The 21,469-nt window shown below is 40.0% G+C and overlaps 1 protein-coding gene across 1 annotated transcript; it reads right to left on the bottom strand.

The window, feature by feature from the left end:
* Positions 1-247: 247 nt before the first annotated feature.
* On the bottom strand, positions 248-19,563 carry LOC108442659 (protein FAM83H-like). The gene is made up of 6 exons (XM_017722816.2): positions 19,413-19,563; positions 18,206-18,656; positions 17,880-18,044; positions 5,783-5,907; positions 1,135-5,710; positions 248-384 (listed from the first exon to the last, which is right to left on the bottom strand). Exons 2-6 carry the CDS (start codon positions 18,647-18,649, stop codon positions 376-378), a joined length of 5,319 nt encoding a protein of 1,772 aa, XP_017578305.1. The 5' UTR covers positions 18,650-18,656; positions 19,413-19,563; the 3' UTR covers positions 248-375.
* Between the last annotated feature and the right edge of the window lie 1,906 nt (positions 19,564-21,469).

Raw genomic sequence — 21,469 nt, 5'->3', positions numbered from 1 at the left:
TGCCACACAGTTAGCTGATTGGATAACTACATGGAAGTGTAGGTGTACAAGTGTTCCTAATAAAGTGCTCATTGAATGTAGATACCTGGATTATGTCGGCACTTGCAGTTAGTGGACACTATTGTTCAGAGCAACATAAAGACAGCCCCTTTTGAGGTCAGACCCTAGTTAGTATCTAACTTTTTACACATTTTTGGTTTATAAGTGGCCTGTGAACATTTTAAAATACAACATCAAAAGGCACTGCAGCTGTTAGTCATAAATTTTATCTGCATAGTTCAATATTATTTTACATAGGCTGAAATCTCTGAAGCAATCTGATACAGTTTTCTGAAATAGAGTTTAGCTGTACCATTCCTCTTCATTACTTCCAAATTACGGTGCCTAAACATGAAACACATAAAATATATATACATTAGTAGGCACGACTGTAGACCTACTCTACACATTATTTCATGCCACCATGTAACAGTAATGGGGTGAGTTTCCCTAAGATGATGAATTGTGGTGAATAATGAATAAACTAATGGTGAATGTGAAGTCAGTTCTGCAAGAGATTCCTGAAGGACTTTGTAATCCGAAACTTAGCAAAAATAAACATTTTAATTATAATTGGGCAAAAGGGAAAAGATACCCTACTCGAGGACAACATCCATTGACTTTAAATGAAACCAAGTCCATTGTTATAGCATAACAAAGAAAGTCTTAAAACCAAGCAAGATGCCCCTCTACCCAGAGAAAGGAGTCCCCAATAATTGTTGCATTTGTTTTCCATCTTTTACACAATGTAAAATTTACATATCAAATCATTCCTAGTCATTGCGTTTTTTTAATAAATATTTTGTGATTAAATTTAAAACATGAAAACAGGTCTGTATCAATTTGTGACAATTGTGTTAATTATTTCACTTCATTTGAATAATTTATGACAAAAGACAAATGAAAATAAAATATGACAAATTCTAATTTTAAAGCTACACTGTATATTTTTTATTGATTTGGAGACTTCTTTGGTGTAACTGCTCAGAGTCAAAACTTTGTGAGCTTTAGCTTTTGGGAAACGCACCCCAGAACAGTAGCTTTTGGCATAAAATTTTTATATTTACTATGGAAAGTATGCAGTATATCAGTTACCTCAAAACGGCTGTAAACTTTTTTCTCTTTCCGCATGCTCTCCATCCTTTTAAGCAATTTTTCCCGCTCCTCGGGTGAAGCCGTGGAGTACCGAGTCTGGGATCTACTTTGTAGATGACTGGATATCTGTTTATCTGTCTGAGTGTTCCCATTAGCCCCATCACAAGTACCAGTCATCTTTGATGCTCTGCCCTGGTTCTTTGCTGATATCTGCTCCAAAAGGACCTTGGTGTCATCCCTAAGGTTGCTGCATGAGAGAACATTCACAGTGGAGGACTGGTGGGTAGGCTTTTCTGCAGAAGGAGGCTGCGGATTCACCGCATCAGTGCATGGTTCTAGTTCCTTAGACTGCTCAGCATTATTGGATCCAGCACTTTTTCCAGCTGCAGTTTCTTTTATATTATCTACTTTGTCATTACCCAGGTCAATAGGAACCTCCATAGCCATATGCCTCACAGAGTCAATTGATGCCTCTTGCATCTGCGTTTGTTCTTTTGTGAGCTTCTTGTTCTGGTCTTCATCTGGCCTTCCTTTGGATTCAGGGTAATGTGGTAAATGTGCAGCCGACTGGGTGATGTCCAGAGTTGTCTGGATCTCTGCTGCTAACTGATTTAGAGGCTGGCAGACCTCTGATGAAGTATGGCTTAGAATGTCTGTCACTAAAGGTAGACTTACTAAAGAGCTAGGGTTAATGTCATTATTAAGTGGAGCTGTGTCAACAAGGTACTGTGTGGGGGCTACTGTTTGGATCTCACCTGACCCCAGAGCAGAATTTTTTTGAAAAGACTGAGCAATTGTACTACATTCTGTAGGGCTACAGTTTGTAAAAATACATGAGCTAATGTTTGTCAGGATATTATTTTGAGATGTCCTGAAATCTTTATTTTTACTGTTTGTTGTTGAGCCAGTTTCTGGAAACACACTTTCTGTTGAAGTAGAGTCAGTAGGTGATGAAGTCATTTTCATACATGAACTAGTTTCTACTGGACTGTGTTCTGTAGATGGGCTTGTGTTTGTTTGAATAGGGCTGGCAACAGAAATAGTCTCTATTGTAACATTTGTACACAAGTCAGTTTCTGATGGCATACTGCTGTTAGGTGAGTTCACCTCTGATGAGACTGTGTTAGGTGGTAAAGGAAACAAGTCAGATGCAGTATGCCCAGAGCATTTTTCTGTTTGCAATGTGCTTCTAGCTGGGGTAGTTTCTGTTAAGGACAGGCTGTTTGAACTAGTTTCTGGCAGAGAAGTTGTAACTGAGCCAGTGTTCAGAGCAATTTGCTTGGTTAGATATAAAATATTTTGTGATGGTGTGGTTGCTGAGTCCATGTCTTTTTGAGTGACGTCAATGGGCGTGGTGTTGAGTAACATATTTACAGACAAGCAGTTATTTGTTGTGGACGATTCAGAAATAAAGTCATTTCCTGTTGCAGTGGCATATTGGGATGAACCAAACTCTACTCCACTGGTGTTACTAGGTAGGGTAGTCTCTAATGACAGAAGTCCTGTGATAGGCATGGTATTTGTTTTGTTGGTTGTGGATGGTGGGTTTGCCACTGCAGTAAGAGGGTTAGAATGTTTTATGTTAGAACTAGAAGAGGAGGTAGAAGCATGTGGCTTAGATATGGGGAAAGTACTTGATGTGTTTTCTCCTGCAAAGCCCAACACAGCTTGCATTTGCACAGATTGTGCTGGAGGGCTAGTGCTTAGTAAATTAGTGCAGAAATGGAGGCAAGGTTCTGATGAATAAATGGAAGAATCTGATTTGGAAGGACTTGTCACCACTGAAGAGAGATGTTGAGAAGGCCCCATAACAGTGGGATGTTTAGCAGGGTCTGCATTGAGGGGTTCGGAACACTCAGTGAATTGTTGAGAAAAACCAATGTCTTTCACAGTGCGATGTTGGAAAGTCTCTTTTGAAGTGGCATGTAGGAAAGAATCAGACTCCTTTGCAGAGTGATGTTGGGAAAGTCCAGTCTCTTTTGCAATGGTATGCTGAGAAATGTCTGTCTGTTTGGCATAGCCTGTCTCTGCTGTAGTAGAAAGCTTGGAAAGTCTGCCCTCTGCTGGAACAGGCTGTCTGGAAAGGCCTGTCTCTGTTCCAGTGGGATGTTGACAAGTGCTTGTGTTCGATGCAACAGCATTTGTTGGTGACAAATCAGTAGGCATTTTATCTGTGCTGCTAGGTTGAAGGGACACATGTGCACCTGTCACAACCTGGGAAGAAATGGAGTCTGCTTGACTGAGTTTTACATTTTGTGTGTTCACAGATGAACTGGAAGCACTTGAATCAGTAACTTTGGGTAATTTAGCCTGTGGAGATACAAGTTCTGGTGAGGAGACATTTTGAATGGGACTCAACTGGCTTGTAGGTTTGGGATTTGTACTTAACTGTACTCCTGAACTTGCAGCAGAGGCAATTTTGTCTTCTACTGTATTTGAGAATGTGTCAGTTAGTTGTTGCTTTAGCTTAATTTTCTCAGCATCTGTGGCACTTGTAGGTATTGCTCTACAAGAACTGTCACATTCTTGTGTCATCTTGCAATCAGAGGATAGTTTGTGCTTCAGGTGTTTATCAGGTAAGTTTTGTGAGCCAGGTGCCTTAGTTTTAGAGTCCTGAGAACTGTCCACAGCCAATTTTTGTGGAGAAGTAGGTAGCATGGCTGTTGTAGCCTGTGGAGTTTTTGAGGCCTCTAAAGCAAGCTCTCTTCCAACTGTGTCACTTGAGAGGGAATTATTTGGCTTAACAGACTCTTTGGACGGTTTGTCTTCAGTAGACAATTTTGCTAGCGCAAATTCAGCTTTGCGTTTTGCGGCTAATTCCTTGAAATATCTCAGTCTACATTCAGGGTCATTCATGTCTATGAAGGATGCTGACCTCTGCAAAGCAACAGATCGGCACTGAGTTGTTTGTGCAAGGGCATCTTGAGGTTGAATCCTCTGAGAAGAGCTTCTTTTTTGTTCAGAATCTATTAGAAAAATGTCAGTAGTTTCACCTTTATCTCCCTCAGAAATTTCCTCTTTGCTGGGTCGGTCTTTTGAGTCTGTCCTCAGAGCAGAATCAGTAGATGGTTCACAAGATTTAACAAGACTATTCCGTTGAAAAGGTTCCTTTGTGACAGGTCTCTTTTTCTGTAGGATATTAAAAACTACAGGGGGATGTTTCAATTGGTTATCCCCATCATCCTGACTCAATGGATTTCTTACATCTTCTGAAGAGTGCTGTTCTAGATTAGAGTTAAAAATGAGTGAGTGCCTTAATCTTGAACTCCTCTGGAGAGCTAGATTGGGCCTCCTTCGGAAAAATTCTTCACAAATTAAATTACTTTCTTTAGGTTCTCTGTTTTGCATCTCTTCTAGTTTGTCACCTTCAGTATTACATGATGATTCTGAAGTTGTTGGTGGGGTTGGTCTGGTATTTGTCAGTAACGTCTGGTAGTCTACTGGATGATCAAGTGACTTCTTAGGCAGTGTTAAAGGGTTCAAGGGCTGAAGAGGTAAGGGGCCTTTGAAAGTAGGAGCATTGGTAAACTCCCTATTGTTTTTTCTTGTCTCTGAAATTTCAGATTCACAGGGTCTTTCCTGTATGACATAGGTGGCATTATCACAAAAATCAGTTCTCTGAAATTCTGCCATATCTTCCTGTTCTGGGTGCTGAAGTGCAGTGAGATATGAGCTGATCCTCCAATCTCGTAATCCTTCTTTTTGGTCTTGTCGTTTGTGGTGTACATTAAAAAAATATTTCCGATCTGGTAGGTTTGGCTGAGTTGGTGAGGTCTGACAAGTGTAGCTTTGGCCCATACTGTGTCTCCTGGGAGTCGATTGAACAGGCAATAATAAATTTCCAGCAGGTGCTGCCTCCATATCAGGACAAGAATGTAAGTATCTCTGGACATGATCATAATCACCTGGCAGTTCTGCATCATCCATCTCATGAGGAAAATCAGGTCCTGGAAACGGATCTACTTGATGGAACTTGTGGTCTCTCAATTTTCCATATGCATCATTCCCAGGCTCTAGACTTGTCCTCTGATTGAAAAACTGCTCCCTTGGAAAGTGTGCACTCTGAATCTCTAAACCCTCAATATGCTGCTTCTCTCTGTTTACTGCATTCATTTGAGGATAACTTAGTAATCCTGTGTACCCATGCCTTCTAAAACTACCCATTTCCTTTGGGCCTTTCATCAGTCTTCTTTGGTCCATGTAAGAATGCTTTCCTCCAAATTGCTGTGCTTGTGCTAGAAGAGGAAGACGCTCGTCTGTGGAACTGTGGATTGATTCAACTCTCCTAAAGGCTAACATTTTGGGGTGTACATTCATTTCGTCTTCAAATGAACATGCAAGCCATTCTGCATGTTCTTCAGTGGGTGGATATTCTCTCTTAAATATACGAGTGTTTGCTATATTTTGTCTTCCAGGTAAATTGCCATAATCTTCTGCATATGTCTGGGGACTTTCAGTTACCAGCGGCTCGGATTGGGCATACAGAATTCGAAACTCTTCATCAAAGGTTGCCACAAGCTCTCCAAGAAATACATGGGCTATGCACCGATGAATCTTCTCGAATGACCACGTAAAGCTGCAAAAAATGTCAGATTAGGAAAATGTGTAATCTAACATAATTCCACAAATCAAATTCAAATCATTTTACCTGTAGTTGCCACTCAGAACAATTTTACAATCCACCAGCACAAAGCGATTAGTCATCTGACCTTTGAAGGACATTCCTGTGTGGCAAAAGTAGGTGCTGCCAGAGACAGTTCTAACTCTCAGGAACTGTATAGAGAGCAAAGACAGTTAGTTGAACCCTACTCCAAATAATATTACATCTTTTATTGCAACAGGTACAACTAAAAACACAGCATGAATGTACAATCTCTACTCTAAATTCAAGAGCAATTAGTTCAAACTGGAAACTCTGTCTGATACTTTTTAGAGTGCAAAAATATTTAATATAAAAATTTGTTCATGACTTAGCATTGAGTGAAATTCACAGTACATCTCAAATTCCAGATGACAAACTAGACAAGAACCAAACATACCCTCTAAAAAAATTTACACAAGACAGAATAGTCTCTGGCTTACTACTGAAATTTGCTCATTCCTTAAAGTAAGAACTAAAGCATGGACTGTTGCCAGACATACCGGGTATACAGACTAGTGACTATTGTTTAGACAGTTAATCCTTGTATTTTGATTATTAGAAGTGCCAAGTCAGATTATCTTTGTTTCATTACTAACTCTTCTAGCCAAGTCTTTTAATACTCAATGTCTGTAAGGTAGTGATCTCTCTTAAAAACATCTTGCTCCAGCTTTCACGTTGTATCATACTGTCATTCTGTAGCCAGTCATATACCTGATAGCACTGACTTGAGATTGCAACTAAACAAACCAGATACAACCGCTTTTGCTAACCATGTTCAAAACTACCTACCAGGTAGGCAACAATATATGATACTGGGTAACTAACAACAAATCAAATTTATTGTCTGTCATTAAAGGGGTCCTACAACATTCAATGCTTGCAGGCATGGGGGAGTAGCTAAGTATGGCACTACTTTCTGTAGGTCGCTACAAATTTCAGTAACGAGTAGCTGTAGCCACTACAGTTTTATGAAATGTATCTAATAGCTGTAGCACCTACAGATTTTTCTGTACCTGTTGCAAAAATTTTCACTACACGCTTCAGGCAATGCACGCAAAATGTGAACCACATAACGCAGTTGTTCACTGGACTGGCGGCCACTTTGCAATCCTGACTAAGCGGCAGACAGCTTGAGCAAACAGGCACGTGCTCACCTCACATGCTCACATAACGCAGGGGTCGCAACCGACATGTTAAGAATCAAACCATCTTGGAAGCCACAAACATTTATGTCCATTTTACCTTCTTGGCTGTAAGTATATTTCAGTATGTGCTGATAGTACAGGCTGAAAATATAAACGCAAACACAGACTTGCTTTGTTCTACTTTATCCTTTACCTCAGCTGTAGCCACTTTTCTCGCATCTCGGGAAACTTTTCCACAAGTTTCTTGTAAAATGTAAAATTACTTTAGCTGAAGGTTGAAGACGCTTCTCATTCTCCAGCTTCTCATTTGAATTGTTCCGTTCCACCTTAAATGGTGCCTAACGTGCCAGATTTTACTGCTGCACCTTTTAAGGTGGAACGGTAGAATTCAAACGAGAAATAGGAGAAAAAGAAGCTGAAGTTTTGCGAATTGCTGCAGATTAAACTTAGCAGCAAACCAGAGTGATTTATAAATGCAAGTCAATTCATCTCCAAATTGCTTTATTGCGTTGCTGTGTGTTCAGCAGTCTGTGCGTCAGTCTTCAACACTAAAGGTTGGTAAATTAGCAGTTATGCGTCAACTCCAGCGTTTAAGACCATTTATTGTGAAAACTGTTAGAACTGTGTGTTAATGATTTTACAGCAAAGGAGGATGCTATTTTACCTAGCAATCTAGTTCTGCTGTTGAGCTGCAACAGCTCTGCAGCAGTGGAGAGATTATTCAGGCCTGATTCTCACCCCATACAGAGTCAAAGTCAATGATGAGGATGTTGAGGCTGAAGTCTTTCTGAAATTTAATAAAGACTCTGAATGTCACGCCTGTACACACACCAATCAGGAATAACATTATGACCGCCTCCTTGTTTCTACACTCATTGTCCATTTTATCAGCTTCACTTACTATATAGGTCACTTTATAGTTCTACAATTGCAGAGTGTAGTCCATCTGTTTCTCTACATAATTTGGTAGCTTCCTTTTACCCTGTTTTTCAGTGGTCAGAACCCCCATGGACTCCCAGAGCAGGTAGTATTTGGGTGGTGCATCATTTTCAGCACTGCAGTAACACTGAAGTGGTGGTGGTGTGTTAGTGTGTGTTGTCCTGGTATGAGTGTATCAGATACAGCAGTGTCGGTTCACCTTGTACATGTAAATCCAGAGAAACATATTTTGCTGTGCAGTATAAGCTAACCATACTCTAGTCCTTCATCTGTGGTCACAGAGCACTGTTGGCTGGATATTTTTGGTTGGTGGACTATTCTCAGTCCAGCAGTGACATTGAGGTGTTTAAAAACTCCAGCAGCACTGCTGTGTCTGAGTCACTCAGACCAGCACAACACACACTACACACCACCAACCAAATAGTACGTGCTCTGGGAGAGTCCATGGGGGTCCTGACCACTGAAGAACAGGGTAAAAGGGGGCTAACAAAGTATGCAGAGAAACAGATGGACTACAGTCTACAAAGTGCACCTATATAGTAAGTGGAGCTGATAAAATAGACAATGAGCGTAGAAAGAAGGAGATGCTCATAATATTATGCCTGATCATTGCATGTACAGACATTCACATTCAGAATATTTATTAAACTTCAGCAACACTTTGGCCTCAAAATCCTCATCATTGACTCTGACTCTGAATCAGAATCAGGCCTGAATAATCTCTCCACTGCTGCAGAACTGTTGCGGCTCCACAACAGTCCGGACCTGTCTCCCATTGAAAATGTGTAGCGCATTATGAAGCGCAAAATATGACAACGGAGACCCCAGACTGTTGAGCAACTGAAGTGGTACATCAAGCCAGAATGGGAAAGAAATCCACCTGCATAGCTTCAACAATTAGTGTCCTCAGTTCTCAAACGCTTATTAAGTGTTGTTAAAAGGAAAGGTGATGTAACACAGTGGTAAACATGCACCTGTCCCAACTTGTTTGGAATGCGTTGCAGGCATCAAATTCAAAATGAGTGAATATTTGCAAAAAATAATGTTTATCCTTTTGAACATTAAATACCTTGTCTTTGTAGTGTATTCAGTTGAATATAGCTTGAAAAGGATTTGCAAATCATCATATTCTGTTTTTTTTTTATGTTTTACACAATGTCCCAACTTCATTGGAATTGGGGTTGTAATTGAGACAATGTCTGTTCCCCAAATCAAACAAAATTTCAGAACTAGCTCAACCATTCTACTTCTTTGGTATAACACTACAACTGCTTACACTCTTACATTTAAAGCATTTTGAATAAAAGTGATGATGATGAATGAATAAAAAAATCGAAAAATAAAAAGAAAAAATACACAGTTAACTGCTACAAACCTGCAACCATACAAAGCAAATCTAGATCTTGACTACAGTGTTACTGCTGCAAAGAGGCTGGAATCCTTACCTTACTTCAACAAATTCTAGCTGGTTAAATTTATTTCCTCATCAAAATGTTCTACATACTAGATCCAGTTCTGACAAGTTTACTCAAAGAAATTTGACCAGCAATAAACAAGCCATTTTATCAGTTACAAACTCTTCTCTTTGCCTTTGCTATATACTAAAAGCACTTAAATTAGCATTAATTAAAATTCTGATTAGGAAACCTAATCTTGATCCTTGTGAGCTATCAAATTATCTCTCAATTATCTCTCAAATCTTCCCTTTCCAACAATGATTTTGGAGAAAGCTGAGGCACAATAAATACATTCTATCCAGCTTTGCTTATTCGTATAGAATATTTCAATATTCAAAATTATAGTAGTTTTAGTTGTTTCTACATATATCTCAGCAAATGCAAGCCATAGTTTAACCAGGTTTCAGATATTAGAAACAGAAAGCAATGGATAACAACTCTGTCAGGACTCTTTAATGAAGCAGTTTTCATTGATTAAATGTAACTGTAATGTTTTTCAATCCCTGTTTAACTTTCTTGGCTACACTATAAATGAAAATCATCCTCAGTGAACTTTCTGGTTTAAATAAAGGCTGAATGACAAACTGTTTCAGTAATAAACACAACTGACATTTCAAATGTTTCTATTTTAGTCTCTTTGTCATTGAACACTGTCAATAAAATGAAATGGAATCATTAAGACATAAACTGACATAGGATTTCATTTTAAAATATTGGCTAACAATTTTCATGTTGTTGCTTATGAACACAGCTTTTGGGGGAAGAAAAACTAAACATGTTTTTTTTCATAAATTAAGCATTACTTGAAAATGTCAACAGTGAACTTAGATCTAAATGGGACTCTTTCCCCACCATTGCCCCATTGTAAGATATTTCAGAAGATGGCGGCGCCCTGTTCGGCTGCTACTGCTTGCAATAGTATCAGAGATTTAATCGCTTATAAGTTGAATACACTGTATTTTTTTTTTTCCCTTTTCTCCCTGATCTACTCTGAGCCAATGCAATGTAATTTCGTTATAATGCGCTCTGTACAGTGTAAATTGGAATGACAATAAAGCCTACCTAAGTCTAGGTTTTTGCGATCATGATATCCCTTTCTTCCTGACAATGTTATCAATCTACTTGAATGTAAACATGTAAGGACTGCTGCTTCATCAAGGACTGCTGTGACACCAGTTACACAACATTGCTGCGTGACTAAACATGGTTGAGGGAACCCTGTTATTACTTGAGTTACTGTGGCTACTTTTAGACATGTAGTAAATAGATTCTCTCATTTTTCCTTTTTTATTGGTGACCATTTAAACAATTTCAGTGTGTGTGAGTAAATAAATTAAATTAAAAATATTCAACTTATAAACAAAGAAAAAGCATAAGTGTTAGTCACATATAAAAAATAGCAAAGTGGCTAAATGATCTTATAATCTGTTATACTGTACATGATCATTGCCATGATCATTACCTGAAAGGCAGCTTAACTAGTGCAGCTTTAACTCTGGTCAAGTCACTTACATTCTTTTGTATTTATGTTATCTTTCAGTACCTTACGAACATAAACAGTATTGTGGCACTGTCTTAGGGGCGGGTAATAAATTTATATCACAATAACTATTTGTAAGATCTCATGATATGCATGATAGTAAAACTGCTATGATAATAATAATAATATTAATAACTCTGCCAAACAGCTATTTTCTTGCTCTCTCCACTTGATTCCTTTCTGCTTTGAGCTCAGCAGAAAACTGACTTTAACCGGACTAACTTCAAAACTTTCTGTCCTACACTTTTCCAGCACATCACATGTCTCACGAGGAAAGACCGGACACTCGATCACTGCTACACAAACATCCGGGATGCCTACAAAGCCCTCCCCCGACCCCCGTTCGGCAAATCAGATCACTCCTCCATCTTACTCCTGCCAACCTACAGGCAGAGGCTGAAACGGGAGCCGCCCACCATCAGGGAGGTGCGCCGCTGGGGTGACCAATCAGACGCTACACTTCAGGACTGTTTTGATCACGTGGACTGGGAAATGTTCCGTGATTCGTCAGACAGCACTGACGAGAACGCAGATGTCATCACCTCCTTCATACGCAAGTGTGTGGATGACGTAGTGCCCTCCAGATCAGTCCGCGTATACCCCAATCAGAAGCCCTGGCTGAACCGTGACGTGCGCTCCGCTCTCAGCGTATGCAGCGCTGCTTTCAGATCTGGGAATACGGAGGAGTATAAGCAAGCCAGCTATGCTCTCCGTAGAACCATTAAAGCAGCCAAGCGCGGGTACAAAGAGAAAGTGGAAGCACAGCTCAACACAACCAACACCCGGAGCTTGTGGCAGGGGCTAAACAACATCACAGACTACAAGAGAAGCTCTCGCAGTCTGTCCAACACCAGCGCTGTTCTGCCAGACGAGCTGAACCACTTCTACGCTCGCTTCGAGGCAGATCACGCTGTGTGCCTGGCGAGTGCCCCGCCCACCGCTGATCCCAACCCACCCTCTGTCTCCGAAGCTGATGCGCGCAAAGGTTTCCAACGGGTGAACCCACGCAAGTCAGCTGGTCCAGACGGTGTACCCAGGAGAGTGCTTAAAGTCTGCTCTAAGGAATTAGCAGGAGTGTATGCAGACATTTATAACACCTCACTCTCTCGATCGTGCCGGCAAGCTTCAAACTGGCCACCATTGTGCCAGTTCCTAAGACTTCCAGCACTATCTGTCTGAATGACTGGAGACCTGTTGCCCTAACCTCCATCATAAGCAAATGCTTTGAGAGGCTGGTCAGGGATATCATCTGCTCCTCACTGCCTGCCACCCTGGACCCACTCCAGTTTGCGTACAGGCGGAACAGATCTACGGACGATGCGATCGCCCTGACCCTGCACACTGCCCTCTCCCACCTGGACAAGAGGGATACGTATGTGAGAATGCTGTTTGTGGGCTCGACATCAAGCTCCGGGATCTGGGTCTGAACAGGACACTGTGCAGCTGGATCCTTAACTTCCTGACGGGTCGACGGCAGGTGGTAAGGATGGGCAATATCACATCCTCCTCTCTGACCCTCAACACTCGAGCCCCTCAGGGCTGTGTGCTCAGTCCGCTCCTGTACTCCCTGTACACCCACGACTGCACAGCCAGACACAGCTCCAATGTCATCATCAAGTTTGCTGACGACACAACGATTGTAGGCCTGATCTCCAACAACGATGAATCGGCCTACAGAGAGGAGGTTAACATCCTGGAAAACTGGTGCCAGGAGAATAACCTCTCTCTAAACGTCAGTAAGACTAAGGAGCTGATCGTGGACTTCAGGAAGCAGGAGAGAGTACACCCCCCGATCTCCATCAATGGGACTGCGGTAGAGAGGGTTAGCAGCTTTAAGTTCCTTGGTGTTCACATCAGCGAGGATCTGACATGGACAGAACACACTACACGGGTGGTGAAGAAGGCCCAACAACGCCTTCACTTCCTCAGGCGGCTGAGGAGGTTTGGTCTGAACCCCAGCATCCTCAGGACTTTCTACACCTGCACTGTGGAAAGTATCCTGACTGGCAGCATCACCACCTGGTACGGGAGCTGTACCGCCCTCGAGAGGAAATCCCTGCAGAGGGTAGTACGCACAGCGCAATACGTCACCGGAGTTCAGCTCCCAAACCTTCTGGATTTATACATCAGCCGCTGCCTGAGGAAATCCAGAAGGATTATGAAGGACCCCTCCCACCCAAGCCACTGCCTGTTTTCACAGCTGCCGAGTGGAAGGAGGCTTAGAAGCTTGAAGACCAGAACTAACCGGTTACGAGACAGCTTCTTCCCCCAGGCGACCAGACTGTGGAACAGACAGTAGAACAGTGTTCTGCCCTACCCACCCCATTGCCACCCCATACGAACTCAATGCACTCCACTTTACTTTACTTTATACTGCACATTCGGACTCATTCTCTACCATGCACTTTACTCTGAGTTACTCTAAGTCACCTACTGGACTATCTCCGCACTCACACACATACATAGATTATTGCACATGTACACAGCATTGCAGTATCTATATTTTATGACTTTTTACCTAACATTCAGTGCAATAAGATTATGTATATAATGTATGTCTGTGTATATTGTTTAAGTTAGTTTATTGTATATATATATATATATATATATATATATATATATATATATATATATAATTTTTATTTTAATTTATATGTATGTATATATATATATTTTTCTTCTTCTACTTATTATTATGATTATTACTATTTTCTCTCACCATTCTACTCCATGTTGTAAATACTGTCGCTGCATTCAGTGGGAACTTGCACCCAAGTTTTTCACTCACCTGTACTCCTGTACTCTTGTGATGTGACAATAAATCTGATTTGATTTTGATTTGATTTGAGCATGCTGCAGCAGATATGCAGGGTCATGCAAAGTTCAAATGCTTTCAACTTTTGCACGACTCTGGACAAGTCAAAGTAGCCTTTTGTTCATGTTGGATGGAACTACCAGAAATGCCAGCTGCTCTTCTATTTACTGCATTGAGAATTAGCCAAAGGTTTTTGAGGGAGGCTGATAACCAAAAAACCTCTTATCCTGCTCTGTTAGATGTTGGAGGCAGAAGTTCAATAAAATTACTATTGACAGTCAAATGTGATGATGCAGTAACTATGAGAAAGGTCTATTTTAATAGGTCCCCATTGCAAGTTTGATTTGGGAGGTTTTTTTTTAGGCTTATCTCGATAGCCACCATATGGTAAAATCCAGTAGGGAATCGTGTTTATTAGCACTAGGCCTACATGTGATAGTGCTAATTATTGTTAGCACCCCCATTCTAGTAGTATGTGAGCACTGAGCAAACTGTAGCTCAATAAAACATTTTTTGGTCATTCTAATTTAATGAACATCAGAAACATTTGAATTCGTTGTTTTATCTTTAAGCTTTTAACAAGCATGCTAACATTTCACCTTGTGTGTGGCAGTTTTACATTGATGCTTCATTAAAGAGTCCTGACAGAGTTGTTATCTGTTGCTTTTCGTTTCTAATATCTCAAACCTGGTTAAACTATGGCTTGCATTCTCCGAGATATATGTAGAAACAACTAAAACTACTATAATTTTCAATATTCAAATATTCTATAAGAATAAGCAAAGCTGGATATTCTATAGGAATAAGCAAAGCTTAGATATGTGTTTTCCCCCGTGTCTGTGTGGGTTTCCTCCGGATTCTCCAGTTTCCTCCCACAGTCCAAAGACATGCAGTCAAGCCAATTGGACATGCTGAATTGCCCTTAGGTGTGAGTGTGTGAGTGACTGTCTGTGTCTGTCTGTCTGCCCTGCGATGGACTGGCGACCTGTCCAGGGTGTATCCTGCCTTCCGCCCGAAGACTGCTGGGATAGGCTCCAGCACCCCCCCCCCGCAACCCTGACGGAGAAGCGGCTTAGAAAATGGATGGATGGATGGATGAATAGATATGTGTTTTGCTTTATTACTATTATGACTATTATGCTTTATTACTATTATGACTATGTATGTTTTAGATTCTCTGTGGCAATGTTTGTAAGTTGCTTAAAAATCACTTTGAATCCAGGCATATCCTAAACTCTGCTCTGGACTGGCAGCTTGCCAGCTGGAATGCTCAATTTATTCTCTGAAACAAATGCAGTAGAGTGCACCATTTGATCGATATGAAAAAGGGAAACCCATAAATCACATTATTATTGCGTGTATGTAGATGTATGTAGATTGTATGTAGATTATCTTGCTCTTTTTAGAGCTCACTGTTCCTCTTGGACAAAAAAGAAAGCACTGAAAGAGATGCTTTCAAAAAAAAGGCTAAAGGTCCCAAGTTATTCTAATTGCTTTTGATTACTGAATATTTTAATTATTTGAATATCAAATTTTATCAAATATTGCAGCCCCACTGGACCGATGATTGGAAAATCTTTCTGCTGCAACAAGCATCTAGTAGGGTCATAATTTGGCAAGACAGCATGAATCCATGGATCCAATCTGGCTTGTGCCATGTATCTCTACTTTTTTTTCCAAAAATGTTATTTTTTCAGCTGCAGTGGCCATTTGTTTAAATACGCACACCATACATTTGGACAGTAAATGTGGATTATAAACCCATCTCTTCCTGCAACTTTTATTAGACCACCCTCCACCCTGTCCATCACAGAAAGCTATCACCATGAAACCATCACTGACCAGATTTTGTCTGTTTTTGCTGGTGCATCAAATACAGCAGTGTTGCTAGGGTTTTTTAAACAACATGCTTGTAATACATAAGGCAAAACAACAGTCTAACAAATCTACTCAGTCATGCTATAAGAAAGAAGTTTTTTGATTTAAAAAATGGTGCACAAGAATTACTACACCAGGTTGTTTATATCACTTTTGGAGACTTTTTTTCTAAGACTGTTTGAAAGGTACATCTATTATTTATGTCTTGAATTTCAAACAAACAGTCATATACAAAATTTTAAACACCTTGTTAAATTACAAATTAAAAATCATAACATACTCTACAGGGAAAAAAAACTTTAATATGGCATTTTCTGCAAATTTAGGGTGCTTTTTCTATAAACCCAATTCCAATGAAGTTGGGATGTTGTGTAAAGCAAAAAAAAAAACAGAATATGATGATTTGCAAATCCTTTTCAACATATATTCAACACTACAAAGACAAGATATTTAATGTTCAAATGGATAAACTTTATTGTTTTTTGCAAATATTCACTCATTTTGAATTTGATGCCTGCAACACATTCCAAAGAAGTTGGGAAAGGGGCATGTTTACCACTGTGTTACATCACCTTTGCTTTTAACAACACTCAATAAGCGTTTGGGAACTGGGGACACTAATTGTTGAAGCTTTGTAGGTGGAATTCTTTCCCAGTTTTGCTTGATGTACAACTTCAGTTGCTCAACAGTCCAGGATCTCTGTTGTCGTGTTTTGCACTTCATAATGCGCCATACATTTTCAATGTGAGACGTGTCTGGACTGCAGGCAGGCCAGTCTAGTACCTGCACTCTTTTACTATGAAGCCACGCTGTTGTAACACATGTGGCTTGGCACTGTCTTGCTGAAGTAAGCAGGGACATCTGAAAAAAGACATTGCTTGGATGGCAGCATATGTTGCTCCAAAACCTGTATGTACCTTTCAGCATTAACGGTGCCTTCACAGATGTGCAAGTTACCCATGCCATGGGCACTAACACACCACCATACTATCGGAGACACTGGCTTTTGAACTTGCGCTGATAACAATCCGGACAGTCCTTTTCCTCTTTGGCCTGGAGGACACAACGTCCATGGTTTCCAAAAACAATTTGAAATGTGGACTCATCAGACCACAGGACACTTTTCCACTTTGCGTCAGTCCATCTCAGATGAGCTCGGGCCCAGAGAAGCCAGCGGAGTTTCTGGGTGTTGTTGATACATGGCTTTCGCTTTGTATGGCAGAGTTTTAACTTGCACATGTAGATGGAGCGACGAACTGTGTTCACGGACAATGGTTTACTGATGTGTTCTTGAGCCCATGTGGTAATATCCGTTACAGAAATTATGTTGGTTTTAATGCAGAGCTGCCTAAGGGATCGAAGGTCATGAGCATTCAATGTTGGTTTTCTGCCTTGCTGCTTACTTGCAGAGATTACTGCAGATTCTATGAATCTTTTGATGATATCAAAAGATGTAGATGATGAAATGCCTAAATTCCTTGCAATTATACATTGAGAAACATTGTTCTTAAACTGTTGGACTACTTGCTCATGCAGTTGTTCACAACATGGTGAACCTCGCCCCATCCTTGCTTGTGAACGTCTGAGCCTTTCAGGGATGCTCCCTTTATGCCTAATCATGACACTCACCTATTTCCAATTAACCTGTTCACCTGTGGAACAGGTGTTTTTGAGCATTCCTCAACTTTCCCAGTCTTTTTTTGCCCCTGTCCCAACTTCTTTGAAATGTGTTGCAGGCATTAAATTCGAAATGAGTGAATATTTGCAAATAACAATAAAGTTTATCTGTTTTAACATGAAATATCTTGTCTTTGTAGTGTATTCAATTGAATATAAGTTGAAAAGGATTTGCAAATCATCATATTCTGTTTTTATTTATGTTTTACATAACATCCCAACTTCCTTGGAATTGAGGTTGTAATAGCTTGCTTTCCCCCAAAATATATTCATTAAATAACCAGGAATTTGTGCGTAAAACATAACTTTTTCCTCTGTACAAAATATATTCTTATTTTTACTTAGTAAATCAACAAAACATGTATGACCAGGCTGGCTTAATGATTTGCATAATACTGTAAGCAATCTAATTCTAAATCTAGCCAAATTCTTGGCTTCTATATTAAATGTTATGGTGACAAATATTTCAAAACATTTGTTTTATCTCTCAAAGTGGCATTGCATTATGTTAGGATACAGTTCTCTAAAGCTCATTGCTTGATCACAAGACTGTCAGGGTGAAATATAGTACAATACTTTTTTAAATCCACCCTCTGTGCTGCACACTAATGAGTATTATTTAAGATGCAAGGATTACTGTAGAAATACTTACTTTAACTTCATCCAGATTGACCCTACAGTTGTTCGCCATTGCAACAAAGTGGTCAGCATTCAGTTCATCCAGGAGAACATAAACAGCCACATTGCGCATTGCTGCATTGAGGATGTCAGCAAAGATGTCAACATCTGTAAACATGTCCATTGCCACAGCAATCACCTTTGGTAAACACAAAGAAACGCACCCCACTCCTACTCATTACAGAATACTACAATGAATCAGCTATTTGTTAGTATGATTCAACATCAGTAGTATACTAGTGGTACACATTAGTATAATATTCATTACTGTAGCATAAGCAAAATTAGTATAAAACCCACTTGTTGTGCATTCTTGATCATTCTGCGAACTTGCTCCTTGATACTTGGCATTTCAGGAACAGAAGGGTTGACTAATGTAGTGATCTCTGTGGGTCCAACAAATCTGTGTGGTTGTGGCCATCCCAAGTCAAGGCCTGGGGCATCAAGGTCTGACTGAATCGGCCAGTAAGTGTCTGAGGAGCCATCTCCATCTCCAATTATGTACCTCCTATCCAGTTGTGCTACTGGCTGTGGCCCCTGCACCATACATCTGATGTACTCAATCTCTGGTTGGGATAAGAAATCCACCACTTTGGCTTCATGTAGGAACCCATAGTAGCCCTCTAAATCTGCCTCGATTAGGGCATTAATAGCTAAGCGGTATTCCTCACGGTAGTGTGGAGGCAAGTAGCTGGGGTCCAGAGGGTTGTCCCCAGCTGAGGAACACTGAGAACGGCGAGCCATATCCACCCTAGAATATGAGAAAACTATAAAGTTATTTTCTCTGTTGTTATTTTTCACAACATGATTTTGACACAAATAAAACAATAACATTGTTTATTCTCCTTGTATAAATGTATGCATATAAATAATAGACAGGCAATCGGGCAGATTTTTATACTTAAACTAATACAAAATACATGGAACTGAAGCAGACTTCAGACTGAACAAAACTGTTGGCTCAGAGACTGAAGTCTTTATTGCTGAAAACGCACTGACTACCACATTACGTGTAAACTAATCAAACCGTTTGGATAAGATTAAAACTAAGGGACTAAAAACTTTCTCCCTGTAAGTTCGACGTGCCATTTCGCAGATATTCTGTGAAGTTACGCCTAGTTGGCTAGCTGAAGTGTAATGGGTGTGTCTCTACAGACAAACAATGAAACTACTGAAACCCACAATATATCAGCTAAATGTGTGCTTTTGGTATGTAAATAAGCTAAATAAGATATTAAAGACACTCTAGAACACCCCCGTATCCCCCACCCCACCCCACACAAAAAAGGGGGTTAGACTGTTAGACTCGCAACCTTTTACCCATGAAACTTTCAGCGGCTTTTTAAATTCCAGCATTAAACAATGCTAACATTGCGAAGACCATACCAAAATTCCAATTTAGTCTCCCTAGCAATCCAAAACATAGCCTACACAAGTACGTCATATTAAGGACCGCCTAAAATGCAATAAAGGGTAGTATAACAAAAAGAAAAAAGTCATCACTTACCACCGGGGCGATTTTATGTTTCCTCTGGATTACACAGTATCATTATCTGACGAAATGTTACATTCCGGTCGCAGGCAGGACAGGAAAACACGTTTCAATCGCTGTCTAAACCAGTTTGTTCGCGAAAGCACAGCCGCGGTACGTCAGAGGAAGAGGTGAAACGTCTTGGCTGTTTTTCAATCTCTGTTCTCGCGTGCTCTGAACGCACCAACTCTCGGTTGAGGTGAAAAAAAAGTTTGCTCGGGACGACAAGTGTAAAAAGAGCTCAACTCTCACAGAGGGCGACTCTCTTCGTTTAAAAAAATAAATTGGCATTGAAATATAGCGTGAACAGTTTTCCTGCATGTGGCAATTCTAGCTGTTTTACAGTGTTATACTCATAATGTACTCCCCAGACAGAACACATACAGAGGCGAAACGTCGGTAAAACATTGAAGTGGAGGAAATTCATCGCCTTCTATTTTGAGACGTAGGATATTGGCCAGGGAAAAAGTGGAACTCTCGAATATACATCTGCGGAACGGCAGATGATCGCGTTTCTATCCATATTCTGGCTCATTTATCTTGATCGTGTTTATTTGAAACCACACATAGCAACAGTTTTAAAGCAACAGAGACTTCAAAATCCATTAATGATTAAGTAAATGCGTCGTAAGACAAAATGTTACCCATAAGAGAACAGATTTGTCACTTTATCAGCTTAAGTAAGCTCATGCAAGTTCACTGGTCATTGTAGACTCTGGGACTCCTGACTCTAATCGCCACTGTTTAATAAAAAAAAAAAAAAAAAAAAAAAAAAAAGCACGCAGTACAACACAACATAAGACAGAGTCAGTTTATTGTGACAATTAGAAATACATTGGCTTTAATAAAAACACCGTTTTAGCAAGAACAATAAACCAAACACATTTACAATATTTAACAATTTTCAGCACTTCCCCATTGAGCCTCTCAACTGGCAAGACTTGTTCTTTTTTTTTTTAAAAGTAGAGGCACATAGAGGGAGGTTCACACTTAAAAGAGTCAACCTGCATGTAGTTACAGCTGTCACCTTTAATGTTAAGGAATAACCGTACTGAAGGAAATGTTTAGACACTACCACAATTAAGAGAATCACGTTTAAATACAACATAAGTCTAACTGGAGTTCCAGTGGCTACAGCTGGGTAGATCTGATACATTAAATTGATTGGTATAGCACTTTTCACAAGGCACTGACAAAGTAGCTTTACAAAAACCCAGGTCCAAGCCTTATGTGACAAAGAAGACAGTGACAAGAACAACTTGCACAGAGCCAGAGGGAAAAAACTTAAGAGGTACCCATACTCCACTGGTCAACACCAGAGAGAAAAACAAGCAATAAGAGTAAAAAGTGAAGAGGCATCTTAGAAATATTCTAGTGAATAAAGAAGTGAGCCTAATAAGGCAATCAGATTCAGTAATCAGATTCATTATTGTACAGGTTTCACCAAAGTTCATGATTTAGTTCTCTATGTCATAAAATGTGATTTTAGTTCTATGACATATCAAGTGTATTTTATGTCAGAAATGTCTGTTTAAAGTCATAGTAAAGTTTTCACTTCAATAAAACACTTCATAGCGTTTCTAGCCTTTCTTAAGCATGTGGGCAGTTCTGGCGTGCTGGAAATGCCCTTTCAGAATATGTGAGCGTATAGAACGTCGGTTTCATTATTGTACAGGTTTCTCCACCCAAGTTCATTATTTAGTTCACTATATCATAAAATGTCATAAAATGTAATTTTAATTAAGTTCGGTAACACTGTAGGGCATGGTAACAAAGGCTACGTGACACCTACGTAAGCACTTCATGACAACCGACACAAACATACAAAAACATTTATATAAACACATTCCAAAAGGCATCAACTGTCATAAAGACTGCTTTTGTCAACTTTGATGTCAAGTTGACATAATTATCTCAAGTTGACCTAATAACTATGTCAAGAGACATAGATTTTTGGTGACATTAGGTTGTGTCATGACATTTTCTGAGGTGAAATGACATAGCATGTTATGACAATTGACTTTGTGGCTTTG

Source organism: Pygocentrus nattereri, chromosome 5, assembly GCF_015220715.1.
Source record: "Pygocentrus nattereri isolate fPygNat1 chromosome 5, fPygNat1.pri, whole genome shotgun sequence".
In the NCBI taxonomy this organism is placed as follows: domain Eukaryota; kingdom Metazoa; phylum Chordata; class Actinopteri; order Characiformes; family Serrasalmidae; genus Pygocentrus; species Pygocentrus nattereri.
Note: the sequence above shows the minus strand (reverse complement) of the source record. Positions and strands in the feature narration are given on the sequence as shown.